An 18,130-nucleotide genomic window follows, 5' to 3' on the forward strand; every position below is an offset into this window, starting at 1 on the left:
CCCTCGAGAGTAAAGCCTCTGTTTCGTTCATCTTTGTGTTTCTCACAGGGCCGAACTCGGTGCCTTCCTGTAATCACTCAGGAAATGTTGATCAGTGAATGAGTGTTTTATCTGTTTTGGTATTATCTTACCAAGTAGGTGGTAAGCTGTTTGAATGCAATGATTTTTTCCCCATTTATCGTAGTATTTCTCAGAGTACCTTAGGCAATGGCTTATGCAATTAATATTGATTGAATAAATGAAAAAGTTAGCTGACTAGCTATCACTGTTTATGTGCCCCCTTATCTTTCTTACCAGCCCATTAACTCATTCCTATGATCTCTCCTACCCCAGCTGCTTTTACCTGGGAGCTCTTTTCTGTGTATCAGTTAAAGCACTACCTTTAAAAACATCAGTCAGTTTAGTCACTCAGTCATGTCCGACTCTTTGCGACCCCATGGACTGCAGCACGCCAGGCTTCCCTGTCCATCACCAACTCCCAGAGCTTGAGCAAACTCATGTCCATCGAATTCGTGATGCCATCCAACCATCTCATCCTCTGTTGTCCCCTTCTCCTCCTGCCTTCAATCTTTCCCAGCATCAGGGTCTTTTCCAATGAGTCAGTTCTTTGCATCAGGTGGCCAAAATATTGAAGTTTCAGGTTCAGAATCAGCCCTTCCAATGAATATTCAGGACTGATTTCCTTTAGGATGGACTGGTTTGATCTCTTTGCAGTCTAAGAAACTCTCAAGAATCTTCGCCAACACCCCAGTTCAAAAGCAACACAGATTTTATTTAACTCTTCCTTTGAGTGAAAAGTATTTTCATTTTAGGGATTTCTTTATGCCATCCTTTTTCTTGTGTTATATGTAACATACTTGTGGTTAGTTGATAACCTTTTGATACTAACTTTTCTTTGGTGTCTGGGATAATAGTATGCATGTGGGCACTTGTTATTTGGTTACATGCAGGCTCTGTATTATGGGCTTCCCAAGTGGTTCAGGGGTAAAGAATCAGGTAAACCTGTAATGCAGGAGATGCAGGTTCGATTCCTGTGTCGGGAAGATCTCCCGTAGAAGGAAATAGCAACCCACTCCAGTATTCTTGCTTGGGAAATCCAACGGACAAGGGGTTGCAAAAGAGTGGACACAACTTAGAGACTAAACAGCAAGAACAACAACAGTCTCTGTATTAAATTACTGATGAGAGTCACTAGTGCTGCTCCATTGTAAGACAATAAGAAATTCTTTTATTTACTTGCAGGGATATTTGGCAAGGGACTAAATATCTGATTATCCTTATGTGTGGAATACCTGCCTACCCCATAGACTTAGAAGGAGCAAATGAGATAATGAACATAACAGCCCCGTATAAATGTATAGTAGTTTTTAGAAACTACTTGAACACTTTAGAAGAGTTTTTTTAAGAGGGGTGTGAAATGTTGTGAATTAGGAATCTTTATATGAACTTTGCATTTCTCCAAGCCATGTTGAGAATGAAATTGTGTTTTATGCTTGTAAAGAGACATCTTTTTGCAAAATTTATGGAGACAGACCTGTACAAGTAAAAGATCTTTCTGAGTGCTAATTAGCAAGTCTTTTTATGTGTTCCATTTTGTTCCATGGGATAGATGACAAGCTCATTATAAGAGGAAACTTTAAAGAAAAAATCCTCCTCTTATTTGTTGAAAGTGTTGTGTAGCAACAATAGTGATAAATGTGTTGACAGCAGTATTAGTGGCTAATGATTTAAGTTTGAGCTTCCATGGACTACTGAATCATTTTATACTGCAAATATCTAGTAGTTGTAGTAATTTCTAGAGGGAAAGGAGACAGAATAGAGGGTGAGAAATAATCAATTATAGTCCTTGCATTTGCTCTTGTCTTGTTGAACCTGTCAACGGGAGAAGCCAGAGTTACCAGTGATGGTTTTGTTGTGTTATTTTTCTTACTTTTTTTTGTTGCACAGTTTGCTGAGTTTTTGTTTGCTGTTTCTTTTGCTTGTAAATTAGTTGGTGCCATATATTGAGTTGGGTATATTCCAGTGTTGACTTGTAGTTTTTTTTTTTTTTTTTGGCATAGTGATGTACTCTTGGGAATTATCGAATACTAAACTACTCTTCCATAATGGAAGAGGATTAATATTTCTTTGAGAAACATTATAAGTTCCTTGAAAGTTTGAAAATATATGCACCATGTTACTATTTGAATTCTAATAGATGTTGCCTAAAATGTTTTTCTTCCTTTGTTAGATGACTTTAACTCTTAGAATTAAGTGAAGAATTTATTCCTCTCATGAAATCTGTGAAGCATATTTTTATTTTTTGAGAGACTAGAGAGTTTTAGTGAGTCACTCATATTGCTGTATTAGTCAGGGTCCTAGCTGGAAAGAGATGACACATCTTAAAAAGAGTTAACAGAGTGAGTTTAATGAAGAGATTAGTTATCCAGGTGTGGGCAATATCAGGAAACCAACAAGGGACAGAGAAATACCCAGAGGCTAGTGACAGTCAGGAATTTTTACTGACTGTCTGCCTGAAGGAGCAGAGAGTGAACCATGTTAGTGCAACTTGGTGGCTGCTGAAGTCATGGTAGAGGGGCTGATTGTTGGGACCTCTGACCACAGAGGAATGCAAGCAAGTGCAGAACTTCTGCAAGACAGAGAGGAAGCAGTGTGTGTGGCACTTAGAGTGCTCCCACTCTCACAGCCTTGTATCCTGGGTACCTGCTATGGCAGATCCTTATTGAAAGCCAGAGGATAAGGAAATTCAGGCGATAGAATTCACACAGGTCAGCTGCCTCGGTCGATCAGGACAGAGAATGAAGCAGAGCCTGGGGAAGAAGGAGAGGAAGTAAGTGGAACACAGCAAGTGGAAAATAATCAAAACAGCTTTTTTTCCCTTCATGGTTGTCATTTTAACTGTGAATTAGTGACTTGTGATCGATGAAGTACAAAAGATTCCTGCCTTCTGAAAATTTGAAGCTAATACAGATTTCAATACAGTCAAATTAGTGAACATTCATGTTATCAGAATTTTACTGTTGTCAAATTAATTAACAGAATATTTATATTGGAGATAAATTGTGATGTTAAGTATATTTTGTTGCAGTGGGGAGTAATGGATAGAAGGGTTTGTTTTGATAGGATAGGGTTATGAAAAAACAAAGTTCTCCTTCACTTTATTAAGTAAAAATAGATGCGGGAATAAAACTTCTGGAAATGATTCTTAAAATAGAAGGGACAAAGACTGAACATTCATGAGGGGAGCACGTGATCCCTTCTTGGTCTTCTTGCTTTTACTTCCAAGGAAGGGCACAGAAAACAGCCAGGTGGTCCTGCTGTGGGTACTGTCTTCATTACTTTCCTGCAAGGAGGGAGAAGCTACTGCATGTGGCAGGTAGGCAGCTAGACAATATGCTAAATACCCATGGACTCAAGAGAAGCTGCACTAGCAGACTGGCATTGCATTATGAAAATGAGGTTATGCCCTTTTTCCTGTCTGGAGCCCTTCCTGTCTGGACACTGCAGATAGAAGGAAAGCCAGAGGCCTTTCTGCCTCTTACTCACTTAAATGAGATGAGATGGGAATTTTAAATTAAGCCACCTTAATATTTCAGTCATCATTTAAAGTGAAAGGCATTTATTGCTTGTGAAAGGCAGTGGGCCTTTTGCCATATTAACTGAACTCCTATTCACTCATCATAGATGCTAGTCCAAGCCCACACTTGTATTTTTCCCACCACCAGCTTGGGCTATTCAGTTATCTCTTTTATAGTAATACTCTCTGACTGCCAATTTTGACAGTGGGGTGTGTGTGTGTGTGTGAGTGTGTGTAATTTTATTTATGTGTGTATTTGTGGCTGTCCTGTGTCTTTGTTGCCTTGCAGGCCTTTCTCTAGTTGTGGCGAGTGGAGTCTACTCTCTAGTTGCGACGTGCAGGTTTCTCATTGCGGTGGCTTCTCTTGTTGCAGAGCATGGGCTCTAGGGCAGGTGAGGGGCTTCAGTAGTTGTGACTCCTGGATTCTAGAGCACAGGCTCAATAGTTGTGGCCCGTGGGTTTTGTTGCTTCACAACCTGTGGGATCTTTCCAGATCAGGGCTTGTACCTGTGTCTCCTGTATTGGCAGGGGAATTCTTTATCACTGTGTCACTGGAGAAGCCCAACAGTAGTTTTTATAACATGAAAGGATCGGAAACATATTGTTGCCTTCATTAAGTAAATTACCATGGGCCATGTTTGGCTGCTTCGGATTTTAGTGATATTTTTCCCCAACATTTTACAATTTGTAATTACCTCAAACTGCATAGTTTAAAGCATGCTAATACCTGATAGGTGGCAGACTTAGGTCATAGATTTTCCTAGTATTCAGAGATAGTAAATCTTCATTGTGTTTTCAGTTTGTAGTATGAAACTAAAGGAGACAGTTTTGGATTTCTCTCCTGGTGTATTTCCATGAAAATTTTGGGCAGGGTTATAATTAAAGGATATTTGGCAAATAATCACATGATGTAGAAGAGAATTACTGTTTTATCCATCAAATTGTAAAAATTCTTTCCAAAATAATTTTTTTTTTTTGTTTTTGTTAGGCAAATTGTAGCCAAGGATTAAAGATTAGGAATTGTATTCCAGTGTTTTATCTTTAGGGACACTCCTGATATTCAGTCTGAAACTTCAGTCTTTGTTAGTTTGGAAATCAAATTATAAAGCAAATATAATGCTATTGGTTAATGAACAATAACGTTTCCAATTAAATTTAAGAAGCAGGGCCCCTGTATTTGTGTCAGCATATATTATAGGTGGAAGTTATCGTGTGTCAGTTAACAGTTCAAGGAAATAGCCTAAAAATTAACAACTTTTAAACTATGACATAGAAAGACCTAGGATTTGAAAAACTTCCCCAAATGATTCTTATGTAGATTTCAGGATCATTCTGTCTAGAGCAACTTATCTGATGATAGAATTCCTTGATTTATCCAGCCTGTGTTTTGATGGGACCCTTCTGATAGCATTCATTCAGTTTTGTCTTAGAAGAATTTCTAGGCACTTTGTTCATCATATGTCTGACAGCTAAAATTCTTTAATATCTTGAAGTTCAATGAATAGTTAATGGCCAGTGGATAGTCAGATTCATATTAAAAACTACTTTTAAATCTATTAAACATTTGTATGTAGAAAAAGGATGAGACTCACAATCTGTCATTTAAAAATTTTTGCACTTTGTCATAGATGTTAAAGATTTGATCAGAGTGCTCTGTAGCTCTGAAGAATGTCTTCATAACTTAAGAATGATTTGAAAACGGAGCAAAGCTTTTCCATGAAAAATCTCAGTCTTTCTTTTGTGAAATACACCTGGTTAAATACAGTTAAGGTAATCAGGGTATAGCAGTTCTCTTCTTTGGCGTTCATGTTGGAGAAAGAATGTGTTCAGAAAGGAATGTGTACCGTTATGAACAAAACAGCCTTTTGTGGGCTTTATGTGCATCTAACAAAGTTTGAAATCCAAAATATTAAATCTTAAGAGTCCAGCATGAACAGACGCATATAGAAGAACATTGCAGAGACATTTGTGTACAACAAGTAGGCTTCTCTAGGTGTTTACTGATCAACATAAAGATGGACTCAAGACTGGAGAGAAGTCAAGATTTAATCTTTACTGATAATATCAGAACTGAGGGGGAGAATGAGAATGAGAGAGAGAAATAGCTTGTGAGTAGAATATGAGAGAACTGTATGGTTCTAGCCCAAGCTCTGTAGAATCTCTGGAAACTTCTCTTGTCCTCAGTGGTTCACAGTGAATGCAGTCTGAAACCCCTAGTGAGTTCATCATTAGGGTGAGGTGATTGGAAGCCTGTTGCCTTCTAACTCCATTATTGAAGAGCTAATCTCTCTTTCTAAATAGCAGGTGTGTGTCCAGATTCCTTTAACAAACTTGAATTCTTAACTAAAAATGCACATGCTCTCTCTCACCAATGACTTTGAAATACTATGATTTCCACTAATTATTGTGTTTTATAATGCTTTTTGGCATCAATTGGCATAATTTTCTGTGACAAAATTCATTTCTAAAGTGAGCAACATAATGATTGATCTTTAAATTAGTAAAACATATACCCTTTGTGACTATAGCCAATTCACTCCTCTGTTGGAATGGCGTATAGAATCCAAAACAGTGACTCATGAAAGAATTATTTATAGTCCCTGTTGAAACACAATCTGGGGGTACATTTAAGGTGAATTTGCCTTTTTAATTTTGTTTTACTTAATCTGATGCTAATATTAGTGGACATTTATTGATATTACAGGCAATAATGTTTACAATTCAGGAAGTTTGGGAGTTACAGAGAAGAATGGCAAGGGAGAGCTAAAAAATACTGAAGCAAATCTCCTTTATAGTCAATAAACAATTATGTTTATGCTAAGCTAGCAGAAAATGATTATTTTGCTGCAAGTATCTTTAAATAAATCACCGAGCATCAGTAGCACTAAATATTAGAGCACTGTGAACGTTAAGGGTAGCAGTTAATTTCTTCTTTTAAGTGTTAGTTGACTTTACATTGATGTGCTAAAGGATTATATAGAATTACTCATCCAGGTATACTTAAGGGCGGTTTCTGTTGTATATTTTTATTAGGTTCCAACACTGAAATTCTCAATCAAGCATGGGAATTAGATACAATTTATGCCTTGGAGACTTAGAATGCTATAGTTGAGTAATTCCACACTGGTATAATTATGATCGGCTTAACATCTGGAATGATTAGTTTTAAATGCTTCAGTTCAGTTCAGTTTGGTCGCTCAGTCATGTCTGACTCTTTGCAACCCTGTGGACTGCAGCATGCCAGGCTTCCCTGTCCATCACCAACTCCTGGAGCTTACTCAAACTCATGTCTATTGAGTCGGTGATGCCACCCAACCATCTCATCCTCTGTCATCCCCTTCTCCCACCTTCAATCTTTGCCAGCATCAGGGTCTTTTTCAGTGAGTCAGTTCATTGCATTAGGTGGCCAAAGTATTGGAGTTTCAGCTTCAACATCAGTCCTTCCAATGAATATTCAGGACTGATTTCCTTTAGGATGGACTGGTTGGATCTCCTTACACGCCAAGGGACTCTCAAGAGTCTTCTCCAACACCACAGTTCAAAAGCATCAGTTGTTCAGTGCTCAGCTTTCTTTTTGGTCCAACTCTCACATCCATACATGAATACTGGAACTAACTGCTCTGAACTTGGACCCAAATCTAGATATGCAGTTATAGATGCAATTTCCTCTCAATACTCAAGAGAATTAGCAGTTAAGACAATACTCTAAATAACTATTTTTCAAGATGTTTGCATACTTTGCAGAATCTGATAGACAATTAACCTCTTATAGTAAATCCCAGTTAGTAAAAAGCTGTTTACATAGATTACAACTTGGAAAATAACGTTTAAACAATATTGTTTATTTAGACTTAGACATTTACCCTAGAAAATGGATAGAAAATTCTTCATGGAATTCTTGAGATGGCACTTTATGATACTGTGTTTTTACCCCTTGAAAATTATTATATTTATTGCAAACTAAACATTCTCTTTGTTGCTATTAGTATTTCTTGTGGTCAGTAGAGGGAGCACAAGTTTTCTAACAAACAATCACAAAACTGAAGTGACATCATCAGTGATGGTATAGAGGGGAACAATCTAGGCTAGTTCATATTGGTTCATGTTCCAGGGTCTGTGAGAAAAATTAAAATTTATTAACTAGAAAGTCAAGAATTGTAGAGATAAACTGTAATGTCAGGTTTAGAGATCATATTTTAAGTTAAGAGATTAGTAACAAAAACCATAATTCCTTTAAAACTTAAAAATGTGCATTATGATGCACAGATTGGTTAATGATTAATTTTACTGGAGGTTTTGTTTCTCTTTTGTTTACCTTATTTCTTTATAATTTGTAGCGGTCACTTTAGGGTGTCTGGAATAGTTACTTGTGTGATGCACTAAAATTTGGTACAGCGAAAGAGGTGTAGTGATTTCTCTATGGGTCAGTTATGTTTTTGTATTGTTTAACAAGGGCTAGAAATTTTTTTCTCAAAGCTGCATCCTGAAGACTGATTGCATTGCAATTAGTCAATAGTTAAAAACATATATTTAAGGGGAAAAAAATCTTACACCAGAAACTCTTATGAATGTAGCTGGTAGTTCCAGTGGAATGTGTACATGTTTTGTGAGCATTTTATGGAACATGGAAGATGATCGTTGTCTGTCCTTGTCAGAAATGTATTATGATGTATGAGTGGTACTGTTTAAATTACAAACAAACTCAGGCATCATGGATGCTTATTTGTGATACTGTGTTAGCGTTAAGTAAAAGAAAACCAAGACACTTTAATCTCTCTCTCTATGGTCTTATAGCTATTACTAAGCATTTTTGTAACAGTTTTATGTTGTTTTTTAAAAAGTGAAACAGCTCTTTAAATAAGACCAGTGGAAATAGGTTCATTTTATAGAGAAGTTAATTGAGATACATTGAGATTTAGTGAGCTATTCAAGATTATATAATACATTAGCATAGTCAACAAAACCAGAATTTGGAGCTTTTGACTCCTGGTTCAAGGAGTTACAAGGCGTTCTTACAGCTGTAGTCTAGGATAATTCAAAAACATTGGACAGTTATTTAAATCCCTGATCCTTTGTTAAGTGCCTGTTTTGTATACAGCATTGGGTTATTTTGTTTGATTAAAAATTGAGAAACATAACCATCCATGAAACTATATTGTGTAGTAGTAGTACAAACAGTAGATAAAGTGTGTTTCAAACAAAAAATGTTTATATTCTCTTAAAGCTAAAGGTACTTTTTAGGGCTAATAGAAAACCCCTCTGTACTGATTTATCGTTATGAGAGAATTTGGAGGAAATAGCCAAGGTGGGGCGGGGGGGTGTTGTTTACAGGTGAAGAGAATGGCTCTGAGATTGAGGGACTATAATTCTTAGGGGAGGTGGTATTTCACATCTGCTTAAATAGGATTACTGAGGCAGCCTGTTTGAACTGAAAACTACAGTTAAGAAGGAATGCAAAATTGCGTGATCAGAGAGCTGGCTGAGACCTTGAAGACTATCTGCCCTTGCATTAATTTTACGGCTAAGGAAACTGAGACCTGGAGTGATTCTGAGTTGTTTGCCCAAGGTTAGTCACACAGGTAAATGGGGGCAGAACTGGAATTAGTTTTTCTCCAAATGCCTGGATATGATAACAGAACCGGGAAGGTGGCAAATTATGGAAATACGTTGGATGTGCAGAGTTGAGTATATTTTTGCACAACAGTTATTTCCATCAGTCTTTAAAAGAGGAAAAAGAGAAATGTTGGTTTGTTTTGGGTTTCTTAGGAAGAATAAATCAAAATAGAAGAATGTAGTGATCCATGGAACAGTTCAAAAAATAGGATGAGCTGCCTGATGGCAAATATGAGAATGACCTTGCCAACAACTTCTAGGACATTTTTACTAATAATAGTAATAAAAATAATAAAACATATAACCAACAGCAACAGCTATCATTTATTGAACGTTTACCTATGGCATCATGTTGAATATCTTATGTACATTACTTCATTAAATTATTGCATCCTGTGACCTAAGTATTACTATGCCATTTTGTAAATTAGAAGCTAAATCTCAAAGAGATTAAGTTATTCCCCTTGTCACACTGGTAGTCAGCTATGGAATAAAAACTTGAATTCTCATTCTGTTTGAATTCCAAGCAAGTGTTTCTGAAGCTTGACTAATGAATAAACCCTTCTTCTAAAGGAAAATAATCTGCTCCATGCCCCAAATAGACTTATTTTTATTAGTAGGCTACTTAACTAAGCATAAACACAAATTCCTTAAGCTTATAGCTTTTATATAATTTTTAAAAACTACAAAACTTACAAATTAAATTCAAGCAAATGTATAAGATCAATAAAATTCAAACTAATGACATTAATTTAATATGAAAGATGAAGTTTCTGCTGTAATGAAAATACCAATTGCAAGATGAATTTGCGGCTAACTGCTACTGCACAGTTACTCTGAGTTTGGTGGGCCAGTCCTGCCACGTGCTTTGTGAGAACTTGATTCTGCTGCTACTTTGCTCTGTCTTCTTCAGACTGTCCCTTCAGACTCGGTAGTACTCTGTAACAGTATCATTTGCCCTTCACTTGATGCCATCAGTTATTTATTGTTAACCCTGCTTCTGTTTTCATTGCTCTGCCAGAGTACTACTGCTAATTTGGTGGTTTGGAATGCTGAGATGTCATAGCAGTAAATATTTAATTATAAGTTGTGCTCATCAGGTGATCTAAAATATGTTCATTTTTTTCAGTCTGTCATCTAGAAGAAACCCCCAAATTTAAGAAATTCACAGTGTCTACAAATCATAACCAGGTCTCTGGTGTTTCTACTTACAGAAAAAAATTGCACTGCACTTTCCCTCAAAACTCAAAACTATCTGGTTACTGTGGGGTCATAGTGGAGACCCAGGGAAGCCTCCATCTCCGTCTACTTTCAATGCTGCCTTAGTTCAGACTACCACTGTTTTGCATCCAAGTTTCTGCCACAACCCCTAGTTTTATCCCCACCAAACTGTTCTCTACAGTGTAAACCACAGTACCGAGTTTTCTGTAATACAGATTTAGAACTCAGCTGGGGTATCACTTCTTTCTGAAAACTTTCCCCTCTTGTTTCTTCTTATCGCCTGTTTCCTCACCCCATTCATGATCACCTTCACCATCCTCTTCTGTAGATTCAGTTAGTTATTTTTCCTTTGTTCTTCCTTCATAACTCCGTAACACCCTAGGTCTACCTTTATTATAATCCTTGGTAGCACACTGTGTTGAATCCCTAATTTGGGGGGGGTCTCCCCAGGTAGGCTGTTAGGTTCTTGAAAGTAAAGCATACCTCGTGCATCTTCTAGGTGGCACATTGTGTGTGTGTGAAAGGGAAGAAGATCCTGCTGATACAGCTGTGATCATGAATCACAGGTCAGTTTTAATTTTAGGAGTGAGGAGTCAAAAATTGGCAAGAACAAAATAGACATTTCCTTATCTTTCCTATTCATGTATGTGAAATTTATACACATTACCTAAGCAGTTAATATAATAGACCCTTTCAGTGTGTAGTCAACAGAATTTTGGAAGTACTCTTTCCATAAGGAATTAGATAATAGCATCATTTCGCTATGTCTGTTTTCCCTGGATTAGGTGCTGTCATTGTCTCCACGCCTCAGGACATTGCACTGATGGATGCACACAAGGGGGCTGAGATGTTTCGAAAAGTCCACGTGCCTGTAAGTATTTACACCTTCACTGTTGGAAAAATAAGAAATGCTTCTAACTGAAAAAGCAGATCATTGAGAAACACAAGCCAAAATTTAATTTAGTTCTGGGTGGAAATCTATATGAACACCGTACTTCATTTTTTGTTGTTGTTTAGTCGCTAAGCCATGTCCAACTCTTATGCGACCCCATGGGTTGTAACCACCAGGCTCCTCTGTCCATAGGCTTTCCCAGGCAGGAATACTGGAGTGAGTTGCCATTTCCTTCTCCAGGGGATTTTCCTGACTCAAGGATTGAACCCACATGTCCTGCATTGGCAGGCAGATTCTTTACCACTGAGCCACCAGGGTAGCTCATAATTCATTTTAATTGTTACTTTAAAAACACACATATAGGTGGAAACAGGAATGCATATTATATTAATCAAAGAAAATGTTGAAATATCCTTCAGGTATGAGTTTTCTTTTTTTTGGTATGAGTTTTCTGAACAATTATTCCCTCTCTCAACTATTTGTAGCTGTCACTGACTAAAAAAAACATAATGAGAATTTTGGGAAATTATTTAGGTAGATGACTTTTTTCCTTCTGTCTTCTACAGTTTAACTCATTTATAGCTCACCATCTTCTTGAAAGGAAGAATTTGCTATACAAAGTGGCAAAAAATAAAAATATTATAAAAAGGAGAGAAAGGACAATTAAAATCAGATGGAGTCAGAAGTGAAGTCTGTAAATAACTTGCGTGCTATTAAGGGACTTAGATGTGTGCTAGAAGTATGCCATGTATTTTCAAGCAGTCACAGGGAAAGAAACATAGGGCCATTATAAGACTGTCCATTTCTGTGGGGTTAAATAAAAGAGCTTGAAGCACTATTGATAATAGCCAGGACATGGAAACAGCCTAAATGTCCACTGACAGATGAATGGATAAAGAAGATTACTGTTCCTCAGCCATCAGGAAAGAATGAAATAGTGCCATTTGCAGTAACATGGATGGAACTAGAGATTATCATACTGAACAAAGTAACTCAGAAAGAGAAAGATAAATACCATATGATATTACTCATATGTGGAATCTAAAGTGCTATACAAATCACTTTATCTATAAAACAAAAACAGACTCACAGACATAAAGAACAGACTTGTGGTTGCCAAGGGGATGGGGGAATAGGGAAGGAAAGGAACAGTTTGGGATTAGTAGATAACATATATACATAATTATATATAACTGAGTCACTTTGTTGTGCAGAAGAAATTCACACAACATTGTAAGTCAACTATACTTCAGTAAATTTTTTTAAAAAAGAACTTGATGCTCAAAAGAAGCAGAACTGAGAGGCAAGGCATTACTCTTTCCTAAATCCTCAAGAATGTTAATAAAAGAAACCCTGTAGGTAATGAACACATCTTTGTCACCTTTGTAACCATAAATAGAGGGTTCTTCCTCCTAGTGTGCCTCATCAAAAGTAAGTGGACTTGTGCCAAAGTGTAGTTTAGAACAAGTGTTTCTGTATGAAGCCAACATGATACATCCATCTCTGTGGCTCCTAATGGCTTTGTTAAATTCTTGGTTAGATTTTAGAGCTTGTAAAGCAGAACTGTTTGTTTTCCTTTATGGTTTATTACAGGGTATTTAATATAGTTCCCTGTGCTGCACAGTAGGACCTTGCAGTTTTTCCATTCCATATATAATAGTTTGCATCTGCTAATCCCAAACTCCCAGTCCAACCCCCTGACCCCAACAGCCAGAAGTCCATTCTGTTTGTGAATCTGTTTCTTTTTCACAGGTAAGTTTATTTGTGTCATATTTTAGATTCCACATATAAGTGACATTATATGGCGTTCAACTCTCTTTCTGACTTACTTTGCTTAGTGTGATAATCTCTAAGTCCATCCATGTAGCTACAAATGGCATTGTTTCGTCCTTTTTGATGGCTGAGTACTGTTTCACTGTGTATGTATGTACACACACCACGTCTTTATCCATTTCTCTATTGGTGGACTGGATATTTAGATTGCTTCCATGCCTCAGCTGTTGGAAATAATGCTTCTGTGAACATCAGGGGGCATATATCTTTTTTATTTACTTTTGTCTGGATATATGGCCAGGAGTAGGATTGCTGGATTATACCGTAGCTCTATTTTTTGGTTTCTGAAGAGCCTTCTTACTATTCTCCATAGTGGCTGCGCCACTTTACATTCCCACCAGCAGTGCAAGAGAGCTCCCTTTTCTCCATGCTCTCACCGGCATTTGCTGTTTGTGGATTTTTTACTAATGGCCTTTCTCATTGCAGTTTTGATTTGCATTTCTCTAATAATTGGTGATTTGAATATCATTTGTATGTCTTCTTTGGAGAAATGTCTATTTAGGTCTTCTGCCCATTTTTTGATTGGGTTGTTTTTTTTTTTTTTTTTTTTTGTTATTGAGTTGTATGAGCTGTTTGTATATTTTGGAAATTAAGCCCTTATCAGTTGCATCATTTGCAGATATTTTCTCCCAGTCCATAGGTTGTCTTTTCATTTTGTTATGGTTTCCTTTGTTGTGCAAAAGCTTGTAAATTTGAAGTTTAGCTTGGACAAATTTTAAAGCAATAGTGACCAAATACCTGCTTCAGATAGAAAACTGTCTTGATAAAGCACTTAGTTGAACAACTTTATTTCCTATTATGCCCTCCAAGATAAACTAGATGCAAGTGATGCCTACTCAGATAACTAATAAGAGTACTTATATGAGATTTTAAAGTATAAATCAGCAAAAAGTTAGATAGTTATCCACCCAAAATTATGGGAACAAGTAATTCATAATCCGTCTTTTTGGCAGGAATTAGATAACTGAACCAGTGATCTGTTACTGCCACTTCAAGGTCAGGATAATAACCATTCTATCAACACATAAGTGAATGCTTAACTTCTAGTTCTGTAAGATGAGTGCAGAGGCAATTGTCCAGCTCACTCAAAAGGAGCATGAAATCCTTGAGAGAAAAGTTTTTAAAAGAGAGGAAGCCAGAATTTTGTTAGGTGGGTGTCACTGAAGGATAAAAGTTGAGCTGTCAAGCAGAAAGTATTGTGAGGAAGTACTGGGCTGCGTAAGGCTTGTGAGATTAGGACAGGATTAGTTATGGAAAAAAGGAACCGTTTGGGAAGTGAAAGTGAATGTTGGAATATAAATTTGCAGAGTCAGAGCAGTCCTGGGTCATGACACGGTACAGGATGTGGTTGGTCATGGGTGTGTGGGACTGAAGAGGGGTGGAAGTGAAAGTCAGTGGAAATGCTTGATTCCTCCATTATTTTTTGACATTATCTGTTGTCTTTATTATAGCCCTCATTCTTCACCCATTTTAATTATTTCCTTCTAAACCACAAAAAATTTGAAAAAGCAGTAGAATGTTGTAGTCAGCTCTTACCCTGCAAAGCAAGACAGGTGTTCAGTAATCTTTGCAAGTAAATGAGTGAGAACTTCCCAGCAGAGAGCTCTGTAAGCAGTTGGAGGAGAGCCATGGTATAGCTGCCTTGTGAAGGGAATCCTGGCTTTGAGCAAGATGTGGATTTGATGACCTCTGAGATCCTTCTGGCACTTAAGAGCCTTGCAGTCTGAGTAATGGTAAAGCATTTGAAATTAGGAAGTGTTCCATAAATGCAAAGGAGAAATGTTATGCTTTGTTTATACCACTTCATTTCATTTTTTTCCTGGTTTTTAGTCCTGTTCTCTTTTTTCCCCCTTTTGAAGTGCATTAGTTACCATGGAAACAGTGATGTCATTGGAATTCATTGGTATGGTCAGAGTTTATTAATGTCTACAAAAAAGTTTTGAAATTAATTTAAATAATTTCCTAAAACTCAAGGCTCCTTAGGGGAAGGAGAAGAAGAGCTATTAAATTCTCTGTTCTCTGCCTGAAATGATACCAACTTTGCCAAATTCTTGATTATGTCAGTATTTGTAGATAGACAGTTTTAAAAAATAATAATAATGTTTCAATCTTACACATTTTTAATGATGATGATGTATTGTGTCATTCTCCTCCATTTTTGTTGCCTTTTGAAAGGAAAGCCCTTATAAATGTTAAAAAGCAGAAACATTGCTTTGCCAACAAAGGTCCGTCTAGTCAAGGCTATGGTTCTTCCAGTAGTCATGTATGGATGTGAGAATTGGACTATAAAGAAAGCTGAGCCCCAAAGAATTGATGCTTTCGAACTGTGGTGTTGGAGAAGACTCTTGAGAGTCCCTTGGACTGCAAGGAAATCCAACCAGTCCATCCTAAAGGAAATCAGTCCTGAATGTTCATTGGAAGGACTGATGTTGAAGCTGAAACTCCAATACTTTGGCCACCTGATGGGAAGAGCTGACTCATTTGAAAAGACCCTGATGCTGGGAAAGACTGAAGACAGAAGGAGAAGGGGACAACAGAGGATGAGATGGTTGGATGGCGTCACCGACTCAATGGACATGAGTTTGAGTAAACTCCGGGAGTTAATGATGGACAGGGAGCCCTGGCGTGCTGCAGTTCATGGAGTTGCAGAGTCGGACACAACTGAGTGACTGAACTGACTGACAAGGAAGGCTCAGATACCTCAATTTAGAGCCCTTCCCCTACTGTTTGAACTGTAAAGTTACAGAGATTTCACTACCCAGCCCTTTCTTCTTAGGTAATCTTTTCAGATGCTGAAAAGTGTATTAAAGTATGTCATTGTTTAGTCGCTAAGTCATATCCGACTCTGCGATCCTATGGGCTGTAGCCCACCAGGCTCCTCTTTCCATGGAATTCTCCAGGCAAGAATACTGGAGTGGGTTGCCATAACCTTCCCCAAGGGATCTTCCCGACCCAGGGATTGAACCCGTGTCTCCTGTGCTGGCAGGTGGATTCTTCACCCCTGAGCCACCAGGGAAGCCCACATTAAAGTATTTTTCCTCTCTTATTCTTTCTATATATAAAGGGTCACTTAGTAATTTTAATTCAACAAATACTTATGTTTATTTATTCTACAAATATATATTTACTTACATTGAGTACCTTCTATAAGCAAAGTACTGTGGTAAACTCAATTGATGATTTTTAAAAAATAGTGAGAATGAAGCCTTTTTCTTCAAGTACCTTATCATCTTGTAGACTAACTCCATTGTAGTGCAGGGGCCCTGAATTCTGAGGGACATGAGAATTCTTTCTTCTCTGGGCTATCAAGGAAAGTTTTCATGAGAAAGTCACGTTTGGCATTCTTTTTTTTTTTTTTCAAATGTTGCTGTAATTTTGTACATGCTGGTCCCTGGCCTGAAAAGCCATTGCCAGTTCATATTCATTTTTCAAATTCCTGCTCAGGCATACATCCTCTAGGAAGCTTTACCCAAGCTACCAGAAAAGGTTAATACTTCTTTCTCTGAACTACTTGAACATATATCTAGTTTGGCTCTTATTCCACTACAAGTTTACCTATCAGTCCCAACAGAAGAATCTGAGTTCTTAGAGGGCAAGAAACACACCTTAAATATCCTCAAATGTTCCTTCCGTGGCGTGTAATAGGCATATATATGCTTCCTGCACTGACATTTGACCTGGGATATAATGCCATCCACAATCTGCTGTTCCCAGCTCAAGGCCGCTCTGACCGGCATTCTCTCTGCCCCAGGCAAACTGTTCGTCTTTCACTTCTTTGAGATTTCCATAGTTTCTCTTCTCGTGGTCCTCAGCATGCTGTTTTCATATCTCAGAACCCTTACCCTCACTTCTCACTTGGTAAGCTGCTTTTTATCCTTTGGTGCTTAGATTAAATGGCTTTTTCTCTGGTGGACTTGCTCTGACCCTGTTAACGAGGTAAGCTCTTTCTAGTGTATGATTCAGTAATGCTCTGCTTCCCCTCTTGTAACTGTTTTCACATTCCGTCAGTGTTTTCACATTATAGCGCCGTACTGTCAACTCTGTGAGTACAGGGACCACTGACCTCCTACTGTGTCCACAACATATGAAAGTCACTCAGTCGTGTCTGACTCTTTGCGACCCCATGGACTGTAGCCTGCCAGGCTCCTCTGTCCATGGAATTCTCCAGCCCAGAGTCCTGGAGTGGGTAGCCATTCCCTTTTCCAGGGGAATCTTCCCAACCCAGGGATCAAACCCAGGTCTCCCACATTGCAGGGAGATTCTTTACCACCCAAGCTACCAGGGAAGCCCCCAGAACCTATAGCTGCTCACTAAATTTATACTGAATGAATGAGCGGAGAAGGATTGTTACTAGTTTATCATGAGACTAGGGAAGGGACAGAATTCAGTCTGAAAAAAAATCAGGAAATAACTAGTGTTCAGGATTATTCAATTTGTCTATAGTTGAAGTAATACATTTGTATGTGTCTTTGCTAGCTAGGTTCAGGTTCCGTCAAACCTTAAATACTAACTTAAAGAATTTGGACATTTTTCCTGAAATGTTTAGAGGCATTCATAATGAATGCTGGATAGGAAACAGGCAAAATTAGAATGGAACTTTAAAAGGAATTAATCTTGTGGAGATAAGTAGAATAGCAGCCACGAGTGTGGAGGCAATAAGAAAGCATTAGCAATGGTCAGAGTCATTCACACTCCAGGTTGTGACCCACCAATGAGTCAGGAAATCAGTACAGTGAGAGATGTGACCAAAGTTTTTAAACAGTATCAGGGTAAATTGCTCTTAGGAAGAGAAACTGTTATTTCATAGGGATATGGTCTCATTCATAAACACATATACATGTGTTTTTGTATTAGATCAAGATGTCAAATATTTCTCTTATAAGACAGTTTTAGTAAGTTGCAAAAACACTAGTGTAGGTGATAGGTAGTGAGGGTCTAATTTAGAATAATGGCAATGAAAATGAACCACATAATTGACATTTTGAAAGAAGAAT

At 37.7% G+C, this 18,130-nt stretch overlaps 1 protein-coding gene across 2 annotated transcripts in view; it reads left to right on the forward strand.

The window, feature by feature from the left end:
- The window catches only part of NUBPL (NUBP iron-sulfur cluster assembly factor, mitochondrial), a 225,792-nt gene that overhangs the window by 174,043 nt on the left and 33,619 nt on the right, over window positions 1-18,130 (forward strand). For both annotated transcript variants that reach the window (XM_061159141.1, XM_061159142.1), the window contains exon 8: window positions 11,197-11,282. In XM_061159141.1, coding sequence (XP_061015124.1) covers window positions 11,197-11,282 — 86 coding nt within the window. The remainder of the gene's footprint in view (window positions 1-11,196; window positions 11,283-18,130) is intronic.

This window comes from Dama dama, chromosome 13, assembly GCF_033118175.1.
Source record: "Dama dama isolate Ldn47 chromosome 13, ASM3311817v1, whole genome shotgun sequence".
Taxonomy (NCBI): domain Eukaryota; kingdom Metazoa; phylum Chordata; class Mammalia; order Artiodactyla; family Cervidae; genus Dama; species Dama dama.